Source organism: Nasonia vitripennis, chromosome 1, assembly GCF_009193385.2.
Source record: "Nasonia vitripennis strain AsymCx chromosome 1, Nvit_psr_1.1, whole genome shotgun sequence".
NCBI lineage: Eukaryota > Metazoa > Arthropoda > Insecta > Hymenoptera > Pteromalidae > Nasonia > Nasonia vitripennis.
The window spans coordinates 15,889,947-15,912,192 of record NC_045757.1 but is presented as its reverse complement, the minus strand read 5'-3'; the positions used below and the strand labels follow the sequence as shown (position 1 = coordinate 15,912,192).

At 37.0% G+C, this 22,246-nt stretch overlaps 4 protein-coding genes across 9 annotated transcripts; 2 read left to right on the top strand and 2 right to left on the bottom strand.

The window, feature by feature from the left end:
* Positions 1-194: 194 nt before the first annotated feature.
* LOC100121672 (serine/threonine-protein kinase STK11) lies at positions 195-5,099 on the top strand. Of its 5 annotated transcripts, XR_004345030.1 has the most exons (8): positions 204-1,018; positions 1,126-1,246; positions 1,327-1,512; positions 1,587-1,723; positions 1,792-2,135; positions 2,381-2,492; positions 2,650-2,782; positions 3,481-5,099. XR_004345030.1 is itself a non-coding variant. In XM_001605232.6 (6 exons), the coding sequence occupies exons 1-6, from the start codon at positions 690-692 to the stop codon at positions 3,645-3,647; spliced, it is 1,284 nt and encodes a 427-aa protein (XP_001605282.1). In that variant the 5' UTR covers positions 201-689; the 3' UTR covers positions 3,648-5,099. The 5 variants fall into 5 exon arrangements, 1 of the variants encoding a protein (XP_001605282.1); XR_001729690.3 differs by lacking the exon at positions 2,650-2,782 and having other exon boundaries at positions 195-1,018; XR_512604.4 differs by lacking the exon at positions 2,381-2,492 and having other exon boundaries at positions 203-1,018.
* A 58-nt stretch (positions 5,100-5,157) lies between these two features.
* On the bottom strand, positions 5,158-12,109 carry Nsf (N-ethylmaleimide-sensitive factor). Of its 2 annotated transcripts, XM_032599594.1 has the most exons (11): positions 11,908-12,109; positions 10,662-10,878; positions 10,319-10,407; positions 9,629-9,856; positions 8,934-9,561; positions 8,638-8,862; positions 8,259-8,558; positions 7,885-8,175; positions 7,598-7,782; positions 7,356-7,514; positions 5,158-6,661 (listed from the first exon to the last, which is right to left on the bottom strand). In XM_032599594.1, exons 2-11 carry the CDS (start codon positions 10,671-10,673, stop codon positions 6,544-6,546), a joined length of 2,235 nt encoding a protein of 744 aa, XP_032455485.1. In that variant the 5' UTR covers positions 10,674-10,878; positions 11,908-12,109; the 3' UTR covers positions 5,158-6,543.
* Positions 11,846-20,011, top strand: LOC100121653 (integrator complex subunit 1). The gene is made up of 15 exons (XM_003427366.5): positions 11,846-12,114; positions 12,461-12,673; positions 12,761-13,236; positions 13,326-14,645; positions 14,731-15,077; positions 15,164-15,853; positions 15,932-16,262; positions 16,407-16,877; positions 16,967-17,332; positions 17,424-18,388; positions 18,455-18,908; positions 18,987-19,141; positions 19,211-19,398; positions 19,488-19,760; positions 19,831-20,011. The coding sequence occupies exons 2-15, from the start codon at positions 12,502-12,504 to the stop codon at positions 19,944-19,946; spliced, it is 6,324 nt and encodes a 2,107-aa protein (XP_003427414.1). The 5' UTR covers positions 11,846-12,114; positions 12,461-12,501; the 3' UTR covers positions 19,947-20,011.
* On the bottom strand, positions 20,008-22,136 carry LOC100677806 (nuclear RNA export factor 2). Its single transcript, XM_003427365.5, has 2 exons — positions 21,917-22,136; positions 20,008-21,840 (listed from the first exon to the last, which is right to left on the bottom strand). Exon 2 carries the CDS (start codon positions 21,823-21,825, stop codon positions 20,170-20,172), a length of 1,656 nt encoding a protein of 551 aa, XP_003427413.1. The 5' UTR covers positions 21,826-21,840; positions 21,917-22,136; the 3' UTR covers positions 20,008-20,169.
* Positions 22,137-22,246: the final 110 nt, after the last annotated feature.

Genomic DNA, 22,246 nt, shown 5'->3' with positions numbered 1-22,246 from the left:
ACCTTATATTCTTTTATACCCTCTGGCTGTTAGCGTGCAGAAAGATCATCTCCCTATTTCAGTTTTATTTTTCAACTTCATATAATTGCAATTAAATATAAAAATATCCACCAGCTGGTCAAATCGGGCGCGCATAGGGCAGATGCGCGGGTTGTGCAATATAATCTGAAGTTGGCCAAGTATGATAACAGTTTAAAATTCGCGATGCACGACGACAGAACAGCAACAGAAATACAACACAGTCGTGAACTAAATGGATCGGCGCATCACCGCCGCGGATCGTCTCACTGCCCTCATCGATGACTGTGTCCGTAAAAAATTGTTGTAACGCGTACTAATTCTGCATAGAAGTACTTATCACCTATCGCACAAGCAAGCAAAAAAAGAGAGAGTATAGCTCCTGCCCCGTCTCTCTGCGCGAGAGCTTCGTGTCGCTTGGCAGCGAGTGCGGAGAGAGAGAGAGCTTTCGGAGCAGTAGCTGATATCGAGATATGAAGTCTCGGCTGAAATTCGTGATCGCAGGTTCCGCGAGAATGGCGGTGCCGGTTATATTTTAGGTTAACACTCGCGGAGCAACAACGCGCCCATCATCCTCATCACTCTCTCTAGCGCTCTCTCTTTCTTTCTCTCCCTCTTTCTCGGATATCTCTATACCGCGTCCTACTGTTCTCGTGACACGAGAATCGAACATGGAGATCTACGACCCGGACGAGGATGCCATCAATGACGAGATCTTTCGGGATCTCGATCCGTCTACGTGGACCCACCGTGAGGACGACTATGACCTGGACGACGTCAACACCTTCTTCCACCGGGTCGACTCCGATCAGATCATCTACGAGGAAAAGAAGAAGTGCAAGTACATTGGTAAATACGTCATGGGAGACTTGCTGGGAGAGGGTAGCTATGGCAAGGTCAAAGAAATGCTGGACTCGATCACGCTCTGCAGGAGGGCAGTAAAGATTCTGAAGAAGAAGAAGCTGAGGAGGATACCCAATGGGGAGATCAACGTACAAAGGTGGGTACGGCAGGGTGAATCATTGCTGAATATTTATGAGGGAACTTTATTCTAAGCTTTTGAACTGAATGGGACTGTGAGGAATAAATTATTTTTATTTTTTGCAGAGAAATACAATTGTTAAAAGTGTTGAAGCATAAAAATGTTATCGGTCTTGTGGATGTCTTTTATAATAATGAAAAGGAGAAACTATATATAATAATGGAATTTTGTGTTGGTGGTCTTCAGGTAAATATTTTTTAAACTTCTCTGTTATGCTCTGAGCATCTGAACTTTATGAATCAAATACTAAATCAATTGTTTTGCAGGACATGTTAGAAAGTACACCGCTCAAAAAATTCCCAGTGTGGCAAGCCCATGGTTATTTTTGTCAGCTATTAGATGGTTTAGAATATCTTCATGGTAAAAGCATTGTTCATAAGGATATTAAGCCTGGAAATTTACTTTTGACACTTGATGGTACCTTAAAAATTACTGACTTTGGTGTTGCAGAGGTATACAGAATACTCATTTAGCTATGACTTTCAATAACCAAGAATTCATTAGAATATTTTTTTGTAATATTTAGGCACTAGATATGTTTGCTAAAGATGATACATGCACAACTGGTCAAGGCTCACCAGCTTTTCAACCTCCTGAAATCGCTAATGGCTGTGAATCATTTGCAGGTTTTAAAGTAGATATATGGAGTAGTGGTGTTACATTGTTAGTATAACTTTATATTTTTGTGGTAGAAAAATATTTCGAAAATAATGTTAATATTTATTTCTTAGGTATAATTTTGTAACAGGAATTTATCCCTTCGAAGGTGACAATATTTATAAATTATATGAAAATATTGGTAAGGGAGAGTACACCATTCCACCAGAAGTAGATGACTCGTTGAGATCCCTCTTGACAGGAATGTTGCAAAAAGATGTAGAAAAGAGGTTCACATTGCAAGAGATCAGACATCATCCGTGGACAATGTGCAGACCACCAAATACAATGGAAAGAGTACCAATACCACCACTAAGAGGAGATGAGTGGCACACTATGACTGTATTACCTTACCTTATGGATCAAATTTATGGAGCTGACAATAATCCAACGTATTATACAGAACGAGAGCTCAATGGTAAAAATTATCTTAATTTCATTAATTTCAAATTCATATTTATGTCTATCAGGGTTGAGTTCAAAATCAATTATTTACAATGCATGCGTTCATTAATTATTCAATTATAATTTCTTCAGAAACGTAATAATTAATTATTTGAATATTGTTGTAAAATGATAATATGTCTTATACAGAGCTATCAATTAAACAAATATGCATGGTAAATGACTCAACTCTGTAATGTTCTATAATTCCTTATGTAGATGAATTCCTGTAAGTGATAAAAAAGTGCACTGTCTTACTTCTTACAATTCCATCTTTTCTATATTTGTGTAAAAGATTAATGAGCTCAGAATGGTGGTCTCACTCAGATTGGTAAGTGAGCCAATAATATCTCAAATATGGGATGCGTGATCTTTTGCACTTGACATTAACCAAAATTCGAATTTGCAACGGGTGTTACGATAATAGGGAAAAAATTTGTTAAAGAAGGGGATTAAAAATTGAGTTTTGTCTGAATTTTGCATTGCAGATTGTAATTCCAGAACGGATCGTGTTTGGTCTAAGAGTCTGATGGTATACTTATCAAAAACATGCATCATTTTGTAAAAATTGCAAGTGTACATCTCAGTTTTGGATTCTGGAGTTACGCGCGCGTATGCAATGTGGGTACTTGACCTAGTAAACGTTTTGTCATGTTCAAGTTCGATGAACTTTAATTGATTTGGCTATTGCATGTCAAGGTTAATACATTTTTTTACTTTGAAATATATTGTTAACTTTGAAGATTTGTATACCAAAGAAATTCCAGCTTTTAAAATACATTAATCATCATTCCATATCATAACAACTAATATTCAACAATTATTTTGCTTGACTCATACTATCAAGTTATTTTATAACATGAATGCTTTTAAAATGAACATTAAACAAGGAGAATAAAATATTTAATGATCATAAATAGTCGCTTACAACGAAGACTAGCAAATCTTAAATTATCGATGAAGACTAGAACAGTTTTAGCATAATTTAGATTTTTGGTGAAAAGACTAGCACATTTCACGTAAATACTGAAGATTTCGCATAAAAGTCAGAGCACACACATATAATCTCGCATGCAAAGAGCCAGTTAATGAAAAATAATTATTAAACTATTATTAGCTTTTCTCGTACTACAAAATATATTGATCTTTGCTATGAAATGTGTTAGTCTTCGCAGCAATAATTGGAATAGGCTAATCTTTGTCGCGTGCTATATAATGTGCTAATCTTTGTACGAAGCAATGAAATAGTGAAATAGTAATACAAAATCAAACAATAATATCAATTCAAAATTACAAGTCGGAATTCCTCCAAATTTCAGAGGAGAGAAGACATCAAGAATCGGGTAAACAGAACGAAAAAGAGACCAAGAATGTCGAGCCTAGTCATGTAAACAAACCAAACCGACGACAGGGTGGCAAGTCGAGGTGGCGGAAACCCATATCCTACATTGGTGCGAAAAAATTTTCCTCCTGCAAACCGTCGTGATTATTCATTGTACTTGCTATAGCTCGTACGATTTCATGCTCAAATTTTGCTGCCAGTGACAGCTATGAATTATTTCTCTGCATCGGAGAGATGGATTTTAGAGAACATGATGATTTAATTGAGAGTGCTGAATATTATTATGTAATTCAAGAGTCCATAGCTTTACTTATACGAATTGCGCAGTCTTTCAAAATTTGAAAATCTAGCTAGGTTTTTTTTTTAAATCAAACTTTACTATATGTAAAAATGTTTTATACCAATTCACTTTTTTCTGATGAAAAATCTGCATGTAAGCAATCATAGTTGCTTCCAAGAGCAGCTTCTTCATAATTGCAATCATATTCCAGATGCTTATATTCATCGGGTCTGTAATATATCAGAACTCTTTTACATCAACGACAAATTTTATTCCAAATATCTTAAAAATGCATCGAACGAGTATCCAGCACTCTTTATTCATCTCGCGTTACAAGAACGTTGTGTCTTAATTTGCGAATAAAACTGTTGTTAAGTTTTTACGCAAAGCACAAGTGGTGTATTGTCAAGCGTGAAATTTTAATGGAACTAGTATGGAAGCTCAGTATTAATAGATAGAATGAGTAGCATGTGAAGACAAATTTTGTACACCATCACGAGTTATCAACTGTGAAAAGAATTGAAACAATAAGTACTAAAATGATTCATATCACTTATGTCGATCTGAATATTATCTATACTTACTGCCATTATTTGAATACACAAATTAAAAGTTTGAGACTTTATGACATAATGTACTTTACTTACTTTTTAACCAGATGGATGATGGAATACTGTATTAAATTTATTAGCTCGTTTGTTTTGATGATGTGTCGTAAAGGGAATCTAAAAAAATTGCGATTGTATATAAATATCGTTAATTCAAAGTACAGTTAGAAAAATGACAAAAAAAAAGTTTCTTTGGAAAATCGGTAATGGTACTTGTAATATAAATTTGTTGTCAAAAATTCTGTAAGTAACTTTTAAATGTTTATTATTAATTTAATTTTTGGACAAGTCAATTGCTTTATTAAAAAATTGTTATGCCTGTATCAAAGTTGATAGTTAAAAGACGAATATAATAGCTGCGATTATTATGCGACGAGAATTAAACTGTCTTATTGTACATATATATAAAATGTAATGAAAATTGCAAGGCGTTATCCAAGTATTAAAAATTTTTTTTAAAATTATGTTATGAAGATGTTAAACATTACAATGTTATAATCGTGTTAGGTATGATGCATCTTCAGCTTTGTTTTCGTTAAAAGTATAATAATTGTAAATTACCTCTACGTTGCAACAAAAAAAGAAATCAATGTGCCATATATTTATTTTTTAAATCTTATTATTTAGATGGGGTGCAACAATACAGATGGAGTAAAAATGAAAAAGAACCAAAAGAGTTTTAAAAATAAAGTTTTGTCTTGCTTTGAATATCTGTTTTTATCTTTGTGAATATGAAATCCCTAAATTATTCATTTACTTTTTTTTCTAATATAATATACAATACGTATGTCTTCATAGTGCCATTTTTTGTCGTGCCAGAGAGTGCGATCACGACACTTTTAACGTAATGTACTATTTTTCGACAAAGATAACCATGGGTAAAGTTGATTTTTGCGACTAAAGGTACTTAATCCATAAACATTTATTAATACAATACAGCAGCAATAAATACAATTGAAAACATACATAAGTATCATTTATACGAATCGACAAACAATTTGTCTTTATGCAAGACTGGCTAAAATCTTGCATTCTGTAACAATTGTAAATGTTTAAACAAGTTTAGAAGCACAAATGATTTTTTATTAACTTTTAGGTAATAAGTGATAAAAATAAAATAAAATTTATTACGGCATGTACAAGCCAATTTAACAAAATGTCAATGAAGACAAATTTAGAATCATGATGTGTTTTTGCACAGGAACATATAATTAGTATAAATATATATAAATAAATAAAATAATAAAATAAAAGATATTTGTACAAATTAATGGAATGATTTCACAGATCAAATCTTAGTAGACAGTAGCTAATATCAAACGCCATTTACATTTTCAGCTAAGAGACAATCTACAAAATTTTTCATATTTTATGAATTGACACGGTATATAATGCTTAAAAAAATAATTCTTTGGGTGGCAAAATGCTTGAGTCTGATTTAATCTAGATAACCATCTCAGAATTATGTAGATGATCTTTAACATTTACGTTGTTCTGTTCTAAAGTTATTAAATAAATACAAACAAACTAATTTTTAATTTTTACATTACCAAAAATCTATGGAAGCTACATGTCATAATCGACTTCAAAATATGTATATCTTTTCTCGTCCTCGTGTTTCTTCTTTGTCACAGCTTACAATTTATTGCCAAGAATTGAGCCAAAAAAATCATACTTTATAAATTTCTGAATAATAAAGTAAAAAAAATATATATTTACTGTAGGAAAAAAACTCATGGCTCAAAAACATTTGAATCTATCAACCTAGTCGTGCTTTTAATATTCAATCGTGCTTACAGTTATTAACGCTGTACATTTACGTTTAATTATTATTTATACAGGAGATCTATTCTTTTTAAGACTTGATCAACAAGTAATTTTTTTAAATGTAAAGAACAATATAGATATTGTAGTAATTCACGAAAGAAACAAAATCAAGAAAGGCGCGAGGCATCTCTTGAAAGTAAATAATAAATTCACAACAATTATATTCTTGATTAATAGCCTGACTTAGTAATATAATAATAATAATAATCTATTAATATTTTATTACTCAAACCTATGGCTGTATCTGTTAGGAAATTTATCGCCTATTTATGCTAAGCAATGCTGTCTCACTAATACAACTAGACTGAGATAATATAAGTACAGTTTACTCGAGGCCGCCTTCCTCCTCCATCTTTGAGAGGAATTTGATTACTCGATAATTCGGCTCCACCTGTCGTGTCATGTCTATCAAGCCCAGAAGTTTCTTAATTCCAATAAAGACACTGAAAGAGATTTCAAAAATCGATTATCAAATCGGTCAATTTGTTTGTTAGGGTAGACCAAAATTATATATCTGGCTGAACGTTCATATTTGACTACAAAATGAAAATTAATAATATAAAATTATTTTAAATAACAGAAAAATACTAAAAACACTTTTTGTCTTTAACGTTATTTTGAACAAAAAACTTTAGGATAATCTACTTTTAGGATTCAAATATTAATTATCATTTCAGGAAGTTGTACACAATTTTGACAAAATTAACACGTCAATGCCTTCTCAGACCAATTTAATGTCTGAAACAGTAATCATTCAACAGAACAAAAGAATGATAACGTGAGAGCGAGTCGAAACTGCCCAAAGCTTCCCACTATCTATACTACTATACTCTATTTTAAATAAACTTGATTAATTATTACTTGTTATAACATTGCCTTTGCACATTTGCCTTTCGATTAGGAAAAACCCAGTTTCTGCTCCTACGTTTCATGAAATATTGCAAATTGTAAAGAAGTCGAACATTTATTTTTTAATTTAATTATCAAACAGTTTGGAAAATGCAAAAATAAAACGACGTACTATTCATTTAACTTCAATAATCATTTTTCATTCAATGCACGTAAAGAAATCAAACTGGCGATTCAGCGAATTCAATAGAAAAATATGATACACAAGGTAGTACGATTACAACTTACCGTTTTCCCTGAAGTTTTCCCTGAAGTTTTGCCATTTCTTCTTTAGTGAATAGGTCAACTTCCTCCAATACTGATAAGAGATGATCTGGAGTCGACAAGTTAGGGACGTGAAGAACAGTGCTGAATGCCGTAATAAGTTCCATATCCTCCAAAACTTGTCTGATAAAAATTAATTAAAATATCGTAATAACGCTAACCACTCTACTGTTACTTTAGACATTGGAAATCTCCATCAAACTTACCTGCGACTTGTGGTACATAAGATCAATAGTTTACGGCCACGAGGAGGTAATTTTTTGAGCAGCACCAAGAGGGCCTGCAAGGTCAAGTTCGAATATCGTGGGCCAATCGGACCGTAATCTAACAAACGTTCGATGTTATCAACTACGATGCAACTAAGCTGTGAGCGGTATGCGTCGTCAAAAATCTGCAGTAAAGTAAATCGTGATGAAAATGGATTAGGTACAAAAAAGGCATTAGATTAAAAGGTATTTGAATTAATTATATAATTAATTCAAATCGTACACACCTTTCGGATCGACAAACATTTGGCCGATTCCGTGTAGCCAACCATGTCTTCGGGCGTGCAGACCTTGACGAAGGGAAAGTCGGAGTTCTTGGCAATCTGGGCAGCAAGCGCGGTTTTGCCACTGTTGGGCGGTCCTTCCAGTAAGATGGAAACGAGGCCCGAACCTTCCGCAGCGCGTGCTTCCTGAATGTACAGGTTTCCGTCGGCGAGAATATCGGCAACTGGCTTGCCCCAGTTGATGATACCTCGAATGAGAAGGTGCTCAAGTGCCTCGGCGCTCGTTCCAAAAGCCTGAGAATAACAAAAAATGTTCCAGTATTATATTTTATCCAAAAGTAATGTACGTAAAAAGATTTAAACCAGAAAAAACTTACAGGTTTGATATCATTTTCCAATGCGTGAAGAAAATCAGTCCGCGATACCATGAGTTTCTCCATAGCAGCCGGGTCTACTTCGACTTTGCTAGAGGCTTTAATTAACCTATTCATTGCAGTACTCTGGGCAGCTCGGACTAAACCTTCTAGTTCAGCACCGCTAAAGTTTTTCGTGAGGACTGCAAGTTCTTTCAAGTCTACGTCAGGAGCGATTTTTTTGTAATCTCGCATCCTAGTTGTGTGGATGTTTAGAATTTGATGTCTTCCGTGTTCATCAGGAAGACTGATTTCCATTTGTACCTATTTTTTGAAGAGATTGTTAATGCGATCTTAAGGTTATTATATTATTTTTTTGCTAATGCAGGATTGGAAAATTTACCTCTAATCTACCAGGTCGGAGCAAAGCCTCGTCAATCATGTCCCGTCTGTTGGTCATACCGATAACTAGTATATTGTTTAATTGTTCCACACCATCAATTTTGGCAAGTAGCTGATTTACTACGGTATCGTGGACTCCAGTAGCACCAGCGACACTTCCTCTCGCTTTACAGATAGCGTCGATTTCATCGAAAATAATTATGTGTAGTCCACTGTTTGGCCCAAGCTTAAAATAGCGGATAGATGAATATCACGTTTTGTTAAATTAAGCAGAAAATTTTAAATGCAGATGCTTACTCTTTTTTCCTCTTCTTCAGCATCAGCAAACAGTCTTCGGATATTGGCTTCACTCTCACCAACATATTTATCTAAGATTTGTGGGCCATTGACAATTTTGGGTTCTCTTGCATTCAACATGTTACCAATTTGCCTAGCCATAAGCGTTTTACCTGTACCAGGTGGCCCATAAAGCAAGATACCTTTAACGTGTTTACATCCTAATTGTATAACTACTTCTGGAGGAAATACCCGTGATGCAAATGCTCTTCTGAAAATAGCACTGAATTCTTTATCCAAACCACCAATTCCCATCTTGTTGAAGTCCCAGTCAGGATTAATGATTGATTGGCGAACAATTTTGCCTTGCTTGCTTCCTGTGAGATTCAAACTAGAATTTGGAGCTTTTTCAAATTGTATTGCAGTGTCCCCCAGGCAACGACCCATTCTGGTTTTCTTTGGTTTAGCGTCTTGTCCAGACTTGATGGCTTGTATATCTGCAGCTTCTAGACTTTTAACAATCAAACCAAGCATTTTCTTATCTTGAAACTGGAATGCCAATTGTTGGCCAACTGTAAATGCTTGACCAGCAAATTGCATAAGGAAATCCTTAGCCATTAGCTCTGTATCATATGGTTCTAAAGTTGTTCTGTAAATAATGTTTTATATTTTATAGTTTATAACAATAATTTATAACAGAAATTCTATAAACTCACGTTTTCTTTTGCAGAAAGTCTGCCTCTAGGGTGATATTTGAAAGAAATTCGGAAGTTGAGGTAGGATCGAAATAGTAGGGCTTGACCTCGATCTCCTGATTGAGGGACAAGGTTGCCCATTTTCTCTGAGGCAAACTGAAGCCCACTGTACCTCTGTCTATTTGGGGACATGATTTGATAGAAAATATAAAGTGTTGATTTGCTCCAGAATATGATACTTCGATATGTCTGAAAACAAAGAGAAAGAAGCAAGTTGTATGAGTATTTTTGTACTCTTTTAGTTTTGAAATTCACAATGACATCAGACTTAATCAGAAAACATGAATGAGTCATGGTATATTTCAACCAGTAGAATGAATGTACTAATCAGTCATAGTAAGAGTAAACATAAATCCCAGTATTGATTTCTCCACCAGCTATAACAACACGCCTCCTTGCATTATTTTGTAACTCTTAAGCAACAATCAATGAAGCTCTAAAACCTCCACGCATCTGGAGCATTTTCCTCTTCCCAGTCAAAAATCAATAAATTTCCAATGCAACATCCGCACATTATAACTCGCGTATGCTTATATATGAATGCGTGTTTCCGTGAAGAGAAAGGAGACGTCTCTCTCTCTCTCTCTCTCTCTCTCTCTCTCTTTCTCTCTTTCACCATATGATGAATGAACGAGCGCAATGTCAACTCACTTTACGTCATCTGGAAAGTCGGCTCTGTTGACAATAGCACAATTGGTGAGACTCAGCTCATCCGTGGTACACTTGACCGCTTTCATCCGCTGTAACAGAGAAACACGAGTTGTCTCGGATTAGAGACGCACTTGATCGATTTCGCCGACAGCTAGTACGAGGGGTAAAAAAGGAGGCTATGGCTCAATAATACAGGTGTATTGATGCGCGATCCCATTCGGGCGTAACGTGCATGTGTCAGACTAGAACGTTCCTTGGAAGCTTCCACAGAAGCACCAGGAGTCGAATTCATTGAGTAGTTTGCGGAAAAGTGGTTATTAAAGAGAATCAAAGCTGTACTCACCATGACTGACATACTTCGATAGCAGAATCTTCGGAAATACTGAACTGACTGGCCCCTGAACGATGTGGAACCTGCAATGCAGGATAGCGAGGTTGCTGGACAGGCGCAGTTTTGCCAATCTGAGCTGCGCAAACTTACTGACTCGTTTGCGCGACGTTCGCGTTCGCTCGACTCTCTGCTCTCACCTTCACCTTTCTCTGCGGCTGCTCCGTGTGTCCTGTACAGCAAAAGCGACGAATTCTATACGTTATTCTCCCGTGAGAACGAGACGCACTTGCGCAGAAATATTTATTTTCAGGCCCGACACGGCCAGCTACGCTTCTTATCGAACAAATATATGTATATATCTATATCGATGGAAATTCGATGAATTTCGGAGTATTCTAGAAGGAGCTGTTGACTATATGCATCAATTTTTTGCTATCCGAAATTATGCGCGGATGACACACACTTTGAAGCCCACTTTGAGGACGAGTATATTTTATTAACAGTATTGATCGAGCAGGAATATTGTCTTGTATTGGAAACGCGTTGTATAAATCAGAGGGTAGATTTCATCTCTAATATACGCACGCTTGGGCGGCTTTTATCTTCAGCATATCTTATATATGCAGAGTCTGCTAATGGGCTGTAACATAAAAGTTTAACGGCTGTTTCCGTAAACTTTTTATTCAAACTCGACTCATACGACCTAAATAAAAAACTTCTATATGAATAAAAGTGCATAAACCGCGTTCTATTTTAAATTCAAAAGCTCGGCTATAAAAAATACTGAAAATAAAGAAAGACAATTTATCGAAATATACAAGTATGCGCGAACTTCGACAAAAGAATAAAATCAAAAAGTATACAATATATTGATAATCGATATCGTTCTAAATGCGGGAGATTGCGCTCAGTCATAAGCTCCGCAATAGCCCAAGAGCGAGAAAAAAGAAGATGCGCACAATCAGCAGCCCCCCCCCCAATTTTTTCGGCACACATATATGATCCCCCAACCCCCAATCGCTGACCTACTTACTTATCACAGATGTTGTGCAGTGTGTGTGTGTGTCTATATATATATATATATATATATATATATATATATATATTGCATCCTACATTCCTTGAAAACCTTCACACCATCCGCGCCCACGCACGTGTCTAGTGACATTCGTAGCTCGTTATATTGTCAGCCTTTCTTGGTGACGTTTCGACTCGCGGTCTCACTCTCGCATAACCAACCCGCAACTTCTCCACTTACTTATAACTTTTCCGATCCCCAAAAACATATCTGCTCACGCGGCACGGTCAAAGCGATTTCGAGACAACTCCGAGAGCCCGCGCTCGTCCATCCGATTAAGGGGTCTCAGGAATCGACGATTTGGCCTGACGATGCGCGAGTCTCGGAAGCCGACGAGGAAGGCCTTGTTCCGGAGTTGCAGCAGCTGCGACTTGCAGTAGCATAATCGTAAGTTCAGAGTAAGGTTAGGATGGCTGAAGAGGCGGTGAACGATTGAAGTAGGTTTGTTCACAAGGTGTCCCTAGGATTGACTTTCGTCTCTGTCTGGAGCATTGGGTGGATAGGAGAAAGGTGGGAGTGATACGAGTTTAAGGGGATAAAAGAATCAAACCTTATAGTATAGCCGATTGTTGACATTTTTGAATGTTTTATATTTTGGAATACGTATAAAGTAGTAGTTTTTGAGAGGATACTGATACTTTTCTTAGCATTATCTAAGGTCATCCTATTTTTACAATAGATGCTACTTTTCAAAGATGTGTCAGAAATACAGTATTTTTGCGTTTTGTTGCAGGATAGAGGGCTGAGAAAAATTGTTGAAAATAAGGATTTAAGATGGAGAGGGGCAAAAGTGGGACCGGTCGAGGTTCCAAAAACAAAATTGCTCCTCATCCGTCTGATTTCATAGCGCTTGGATCAAAGAGTACTAGTAGGAGCGATGCGCCAGATACCAAGAGGCCCGGTGTTGGCCTTACCAAACCTGGCTTGTCAAGCTCCACCAGCACAAGTAAAATTGCTTTCTGTATTCCAGTGCTATTTTGAATCGATTGATATTTATGGTCTGTATCTATTGTAAAAATAATGGTATTTCTAGGTAACGATAGGAAAAAGGAAGGATCATCCTTACAATCTCTGATTCCACCAAAGAAACCTAAATTAGCTGGGCATCCAGTAGCACCATCAACTAGACCATCTGTCAGTCACACTGAAACCTGGGAAGTGATCACAATAGACTGTGATCCAGCAGATCTTGTACCTCTGGTATTAGAAGCTAACGATGCCGATGATGGGGAGAAATTGATTGGTCTTGTCTGTGGTGGAATCAAAATTTTGAAGAATTTGAGATGGAAGCCAGATCCTGTAGTCTGCATGGGACTTTTATATTTAGTCAAAATAAGACCATCAATATTTACCAACCATTGTATTTTGCATGCTTTGGCCTCGCTTCTGAAAAGGGATCAGTCTCATGCATTCAAGAATAAAGGCAATCCAATGGTATCTGTACTGGCAGCTAATTTGTTAATGAGAGGATTTCATGACAAGAAAGAGTGGCCTGAAGTATTTATAAAGGTATTTTCATAATTTATAGTATAATATCATTTTAGTCTTTATTACTAATATAAAATACATAAAATTACTAATCTTCCTTATTGTTGTAGGTGTATATTGAGGATGCTCTCGGAGACAGAGTATGGGTTGATAATGAGGAGTGTAAAGGATTTGTAGATAATATTTTAACTGGTTTTAATACAAGGATACCGCCAAAAAGTGTTTTACAACCAGAATTGTCTGTTATGACTCCAAGATCAGACTGCAACAGTCCGTCAACATTGCTGGACGATGAATTGTCTGGTACATCAGCAATTCAGATTATAGGTGATAAGGACAAGGTTGATTTGCCTGTCTGCCCCAGGTACGCTCATTGCGTCGAAGTTGTGGAAAACATAATTTTGGAGGTAATCAAGGAGCAGTTGAATCGACGGCAACCGGAAACGATAACGAGAAATTTCCTTAAACTACTGTCTACTGCGTGCGGCTTTGTAGAAATAAGAAACATAGCCGCACAAAGACTAGAAATGTGGCTGCACAACCCAAAACTAATGCGACCGGCACAAGAACTCCTTAGCTTTATTTGCTATAACTGTACCTCACATACGCAACGGGATGTCGAGGTCATAAGTCAACTCGTAAAGATGAGATTAAAAACCAAAGCTGTAATTAATTTATACCTAAACGGCGTGAAGGAGCTCATAGGTTTACATCCAGAAAATCTATCTACCATATTGAAACACACAATATACAATGAACTCTCCACTGCTAGGAATCCCAACAACATGCCCATGTTAGCAGTAATGTTTCAAACTTCTCCAGAAGCATCCGCTAAACTGTTAGCTGAGATATTTCAGGAGCTGTTGCTGAATCGAGACGATTACTTGAGGCCGATACGAGCACTTCTACGGGAAATCGTGCGAGTTTGTCGACACGACATTAATCTCACTGTTCTAGCGAGGGCTTTAATGGCAACGCGGGTGGAAGTTGCTCAACAGATCGCTAGCTTTGAGTTCAAAGACCGAATGTTCATCGCCATCATCGATTTGATATCCTTGTGTATGTTCTTAGCCATCAGTCCTCAAGTCAAGGATGTTGCGATTCAATGTCAAAGAGGTGACAAGAAGGATATCAATGTCTTGTACCAGTTTCAGAATCTAGTGACTTCGATACAATACGAAACCGTCTTTTGGCTGCAGAGTACGGCAAATCAAATTTATGGGATAATGTATAAAGAACCATTTCTTCACGCGCTGCACAAAGTTATGATGCTGGAGTCACCGGAACATTATTACAAGCCGGACAATTTTCCACCAGAAACTGACAGAGCCTTATACATGAGATTGGTTTCCGAAGTGCCTTTATTAGAGAGTACTTTTAAGCTTTTTGCACTTGCATTCATTGGAAAACTATCATTTATTAATCCAAAAGTAAGCACATAACTTTTCCACAAATAATTTTCTCCAAATAGCTTTAATGAATAAATCATAAACTAATGCCCAATAATATTTACAGGACCAACTACCAACATGTAGTATAAATAATAGTGAGATGATAGAACTAACCGACCATTTGGTCCGACGTGCGGCAATGACTTCGTCGGAAACTTTTCCGCTATTGCATATCAAAAATACAGAAATTTTTGAGCTTGTATTCCACATGTGCACCTACCAACCCCCGGCCGCAGCGTCGATCAACATTCCGTCGGACTACATACCACCAACACTTGCCGTATCTAACTTGTACTGGAAAGGCTGGATCATGTTGCTAATGATAGCGGCGCACAATCCATCGACGATCGGCGAATTGGGATGGCAGCAGTATCCGATCTTAAGAATATTAATGGAAATGTGTATTACAAAGTAAGTATTTAGAAGTAGTGTTTCACCAAAAACAAGATATCAACTCTTCGCTCTGTCTCTTATCTTATTACCGTGTGTACTTTCAGTCACTTTTCGTATCCACCACCGACCATGGCACTTCCAGAGATAGTCGAAGAGAACCGTGCCAAAGAGTTACGCCTGGAAACCCTCGAAAGACAACAGATTCTCCACTATGAAACGTACTTGGCCAAAGCTTCTAATCCTGAGAGGCAGATCTGCGAGCAAACGAGCCTGTTGTTGTCACAAACCATAACGATGGATCCGACAGGAATACCGAGAACACCTCCCCAGCATGTCCTCGACCTTATCCAGTCACTAAACACAACTCATCGTTTGGGACACCTATTGTGTCGTTCGCGTAAGCCAGATTTTTTACTGGACATAATCCAGCGGCAGCAATCAACTTCTTCTCAGAGTATGCCCTGGCTCGCTGGCCTCGTTCAGAACAGCGAGGGCTCGCTTAACCAGCTTCCCGTACAGTGCCTCTGCGAGTTCTTGCTCTCGTCAACCATAGGACAAGCTGATAAGCAGTCTAGGCAAGAGCAGTTGCTAGCGCACCTGCAATTGTTGTTGACTGATCCATTGCAGGATTCACAACATGCGTACGAGGTGCTGGAATATTTTCTAAGGAGGCTGAGTAGCCAGTCAAGCGCTAGCAGGTTACAGGCGATCACGGGGCTTAAACTCGTGCTGAATTCAATACCGACCGAGGATGAGCCAATGGAAATCGACGGTGAAAACGAACAGCATAATTTGTAAGTACATTATTTTCTAAATATTTTCAAACTAAAGTAAAAAAGAATAGTATAGAATAGTACTGATTGATATTGTAGATCTGCTTCAAGTGAAACGTGGCTTTTGAAAAAGCTACCTTCGGTTCCGCACTTCCATGCTGTACGCTCACTTGTGGCGAAAGCTCTGCGCGGCGCTTGTCAGGTCGAGAACAATCCCGATCTAGTGCAAGCTTACATCGCGTATTTGGCTACTCACACTCCCGAGGACGATCTTCCTGATTTGATAAATCTGGTGAACGAAATTTCGCAACTAGTGGTCGAAAGGAACACCATCGTGGCGGCTATTTTACCGCAGCCGGATATCGATAGTCTGCAGGCTAAGCAGACTCTCTACGCTTTCCTGTCAATTTATTGCAACTATTTGAACAAGGTAAATAGTAATTCTTGAGTTATTTCAGTTCCATCAAATTTCTGAATTTCCTAATAAATAAATAATCTGTTTTTTCGAAACTGATCGTAGTTGTCAGCATCAAAACATTGTTTTAAAACTATTGATATATTTTTATTTTTATAGGCACGAGCGCCACGGTTAGATGGTTCGCGCTTCACGTGGTCCGAGAGTCAAGATCTGATTCTCGTCGAATGGGCAACTGGTGAGGAGTGCACGATGCATATTCTGGTAGTGCACGCGATGATTATCCTGCTGACCTATGACCAGGTTGATAATGACGAATTATTCAACCAGCTTCTTGAGACTTGGTTCCCAGAGGAGACAGAGCCACCCAAAGCTTTTCTTTTAGATACAAGCGAAGAAGCTCTCCTTATACCTGATTGGCTTAAACTTCGAATTATAAGAAGTAATATACCACGGCTGGTCGATGCTGCTCTTAGGGATCTGGATCCTTATCAGCTGGTGCTTTTTATTCAGAGTTTCGGTGTGCCTGTCAATGCTATGACGAAGCTGCTGCACTTACTGGATGCTGCCGTACAAATAGAGCCCATGTCTGTGACGAATCACGTACTGGATAAGACATATATGGCTCAGGTAGAGTGTTTTTACAAAACATATTTGACAAAAGTACTCATACTTGTTGAAAACACGTTTTTTAAACTTTGTTAATTTGTATTTTATAGTTAGTAAAGATCCTGCACAACAGAGGTGCTTCCGGCGGTTTGGTCTTCTTACAGCACGTGCAGCTCCAAGCGCAGCAACTACCAGATGAAAATCTACCGCCGATCAGCACCCGTTTAGAAAATCTACCTTCGAGCAATAATTTGCCAAAGCACACTATCGTTCAGCTTAGCACAGCCAAGACCGACGTGCCAAATCTAATTAACCAGCTGTTTATCGAGAAAATACCAATTAATCAGAAGACAGATGCTTACAGAAAGCTGCACAAGATACTCACCAAAGATTTACACAAATCCGGAGCAGATGGAGATAGGGGAACTGTTGTTTTAGCTGTCAAGCATATTCTCAGTGTTTTGAGCTCCATCCAAGTAAGAAAACATGCAATTTTAATCAATAGAGGAGTTATCAAATAATTTAATAGAAATTTGCAAGTCTCACAAAAACAAAATTCGATTACAGGTAAAGGAATTCCTGGCATCCTTGGTCCACATGTCACAGTATTCTTGCACGCTAATGCGTGTTATTCTCTTACCATTAAAACGGCCAAGAACGTGTCCTCAAACACTCGAACTAGCCCACAGTATGTGCTGTAACCTCATTCAACTTATCGGAGATGTGAATGCACCCATCCTCACGATTCTGCGCGACTTTACAAATCTGCATGTATCTCGAGCTCCGCGCCACAAGGAGCTAGCTGCTCTAACGCAGACGCAGGATCCGGGCTCGATTCTTGAGAACACCGATCCACTCGACTTGGAAAACGTGGGTCGTAGATTGCTAGACATTTGCATGAACCAGCAGCGTAACGACATCTTGGTTGAATCAATGGCAAGGCTGTTAGTGGCCGACAGCGAGCAGGGCTCAATCAAACCTCGAACGGGATTGTTGATTGACTGGTTGGCGTCCGTTGAACCTGAGCTAATAGGTACCTGTCCAAATCTGCAGATTAGGTTACTGTTTGGAAAGACCAATGTATACGTAAGGATAGACGAGAGTGTGGTGAGCTCACACTCATGCAGGCCATACCTGCTGACATTGTTGACTCACGGAGCAAGCTGGGCTACGCTCTACAAGTGTGTCGGACATCTGCTCAACCAGTGCCACAATGGATATGATCCCACAGCTGTGCTAGATTTTCTATGGGCTCTGACATGTAATCCAAAGTTATGGCAAGGACGAGAAAAGTACTCGACCAAAAACGATATTCCTGAAAATATTTTAATGCTTACTAACGAGCAGCTACTAGTTCTCGTTATGTATCTAATCGAAGAAGCGGTAATCTTGTGTGAGCGTCAAAATCGTAAAACCGCTATCACACAGATGGAAACAAGGCTGGATCTTTTGCTTTGTTGTTGTTCTGCTGAAGATGAATTGACGATGGGTGTTGTTAAATATTTGGCCGATCAAATGACGAATAGTAATGGGTGAGTAATTTTGTTCACATCGTAAAATTGGTAACTATCATATAATAATATTTACTTTCATTTTAGGGTACACGCCGATATGTTCCATCAGTTCCTTCTGCATCTTTACATGAAAGTTCCCAAAATTATCTGTTACCTAAACACCTTCCAGGCGAAAAAGATGGTAAACAACGCCAACATCTCTGACTGGACTGGTTCCATTCTTGACTGTATGAGCCATACTCTTTTAACGGCTTTAGCGTCGCAGCGTCAGAAGTCGTCGAAGTCGCGTGAGCTTGAGCTCTGTGCCAGAAAGATGGCTGCAGTACACCCTATCCTTGTGCTAAGGCAATTGCCACTACTCGCATCGTCACTAATGGGATGGTGCGACCTGGAATATAGTCAATTCAGATCAGGGCATCATTTAAATTTGTTCACACAAGTTATGGGTTTGCTGGAGCTGTTACAGCCGCATCTATTTAATGAGGAACATAGAAAGGGCCTTGAAAACACGTTAGAAAATTATTTTTATTGTTTTCAGGTGGGTAGAATTATTTAAAAATTATTTTAAAATAATTGAAAGTGGAAATTTAAATAATTGTTTGTTTCTTCTTTTCAGAATTATTGTAATAAGGATTCGTCGTTTCAGAATTATTCTAATAAAGACGATCTCATACCACTTTTGAATCGATTTTCTCTTCTCTTACAAGCTTATGTAGTACACGACGAACAGCATGCTCTGAAATATATTCAGCAGCATGCTTACATTCTTCAGTAAGTATACACACACGCGAACAAACATATTTAAAAAGTCAAATATTAAATATTGTTCTTTGCTTACAGCGATTTGCAAGCCCATTATCTTTCACTGGAAAGCTTGCGATCCCTCGTATCAGGAATTCCTATTCCACGGGAAGGTGAAAACGGTGAAACCGTTCTCATTACATCTACTTTCCACCGAAATGCTCCAACTCCTCCATCAGCTCACTGGGCAGGTTGGGTTGCGTCTCTCACAAAAATGCAGGGTGATGGTTTGTACAATTTTTCGTCAACCATCGTATTAAATCGTGAAAACATGATAAATCTACTACTATATTTTTGTTTTCTTTCTTTTTCACAGAAGTTCATAGCGCCTTACACGAGATTGACACTTTATCTTCCCGTAAACCATCTGTGTTAGAACCAATCATAGACAACATTGCGGATTTGCTTGTGTCGCCTCAAGGAAACATTAGAAATCTTGCGCATGTGTTAATTGCTAGAGCGCTAAAACATCGTCCTTACCCGAATCTTGGTGTACTTTCAGCTTTTCAGAGATGTCTCGACAGTTCTCGAGCCGATATTCTCATGTCCGCTTTGGACAGGCTACCCGATTACGTTTTATGTATGCAAGGTAAGTTACGAATGAATTGAGTATACATATTTTGCTTTAATTTAAAATTTGATTTTCTTTTCTTTTTCAGAGTATGCGTTACCTCTTATGCAAAAAGTTTTTGAACTTGGAGTGAACTCGAATGTAAATACGATCCCCTATATTAATAAGAGTATAACTCTTTTGAACACACAAAAAGGCTGTTAGTTATTAAGATTGTAATGTTTTTATAAGAAAATTAATTTTTTGGAGAATAAATTTATAATTATTAAGTTTTGTATTTTTTTATTTTTTTTACTTAAAAAATATAAAAAAATTCGCTAATTATTCATACATGGAAACTTACAAGTTTAATAGAATATAGTCAGATTTACATATGTACATACAATATTTGTCAAACCTTCAATCCACTTGTGTCTAAAATTTGTCATTATTTAAATGCTTCAGTAGGTACTCTATTACTTAGGTATTGTTGCATGAAAGTTTTAATTGCTTGACGAATATCCCAGCTGGCTTCTATCAAATACTTCTCAGAATACTTGTCATTCATAGTAGTCAACTCTTGCAAAAGTCTAAGTAGCTGGTACTTTTCTGCTCCACTAAACGATATCGGATTAAACTGAGGAACCGAGTGTTGAGTCACAATTTTTAATTCACTTAGATCTACATTGTTTAAACTAGGTGGACAATTATCTATGTGATATTGATCATTGATAATACAAAATTCATTGTCTTCTTTGGCTACAACGATTAGAGTTCTGGTGAACCACATTGGCGGCACATTGGTTTTTCTGTACACAAAGGGACCTTGTACAAAAACAGCAAAACTATTACTTGTGCTGTAAAGTAGATCTATGTCTAAAAATTTCATTTTATGAAGAGTTGCTGGTTCACGTCTCAAGGCAGTGATAATTTTTTCTGGTCCGTACAGTAAAAATTCAGTACATTTTGCATAGTCAACAAACTTCAATAAATTTCTGTTGGTTGCAAAAGATTTGATAATTTGTTTTTGAGAATTGTCTGTGATTGGTCCTATCGTCATTGAAAATAAAGCTCCAGCATCGTATAATCCATTGAACACTAACCGATCTTCTTGATCATAGCATGTGAAAAAATGTTCTAAAAACTGTTTCACTAAATTGATCTTTATTTTATCTTGAACAAAATGTTTATGGTATATCGGTACTTGTTTGTCTTCAATACCAATGATCTCTCCATCTAGCAATTGTAGATGTGGAAAATAACATTTAACTGCGGTTACGTAATCTTTGGCAGATGAATAATTACTGCAAAGAGGATTTCCATCTAGCCATAATTCTGTAATTTTATACTCTGAAAATGGTTTAAGTAGAGTAACATCATATAGCTTGTTATTGCGTAGATCAATCTTGGAAAATACAAAACTGAAAACTTTTTCAGTGAATACAAGAGATTCTAAATTATTGTTTCTTAAAATTAAATCTCTTATTGGAAGCTTGGCATCTCGATTATTGATTGGTGCAATAACCGTTTTTGATAAACGCAAAATATTATCAAAAACTACTGGTATGTGCAGAGGACAATACACTGAACCAAGGAGTTTATCAGTTGAAAAATTTTGAAGGTTCAAAGTTTTTCTAATTGATTCCTTACTAAAACGAGCTTTAATAACATTACTTATTATTTGCAGCACATTCAGATTAAATTCTTTGAAAGTTAGGTAAGATAGTACTATATCATAATATACAATTTTGCCATTTTTAAGCTTCAGTTGCATTTTTTGATTAACAAATCGAGATATAACATTCGATCGGCACATGCTTAAAAAAGTAGCTTTAGTATCAGTCTCCATTTGATATTTAACAGGGATAAATAAGCCAGGAGCACAAATTTCAATGATCGCATCCAGTATTAAATTTTTGTCTTCTTTTGCAACATTGTATAAAATGAATTTGTGCCAGGCATTTATTACGTTTGCAGCATTCTCAACGGACTTGTCCACAGAAGGATCCTTGTATGACAATCTTACAGGGTTGAGAAAATTTTTAGTTGTTTTTGTAGTAGTTGTGCTATTAATAGTATTACTACTGCCGGTATTTTCAGCCATGATGACCCTTATTTTCTAAAAATTAACGCGTTTATTTGAACAATCATAAAAATCTGCATAAATGTGATATATGAGATAAGATTATACTTACGAATATAGGTTAGGATGAAATATAATATTATTACATTAATTAAACGTATGAACGCATTTCTGCGGATTTAAAATAATTATTGCATACTTAAAGTATTCAAAAACAGAAGGTTGTATTTGACAGAAACTTTTTTTACTACTTTGATACTTCAATTCAAAGAAATGTCAACAAAACAGGAAGACGCGAAAACGGCGTAAACATATATAGCTAGACCTACTGTGTGTGTATATATATATATATATATATATATATATATCCAAATGTGCAAAAGCGCCGCAATTAACCAATAATATGCTTACTTATAAAGTGAACTTATAAGTATTCACCGGG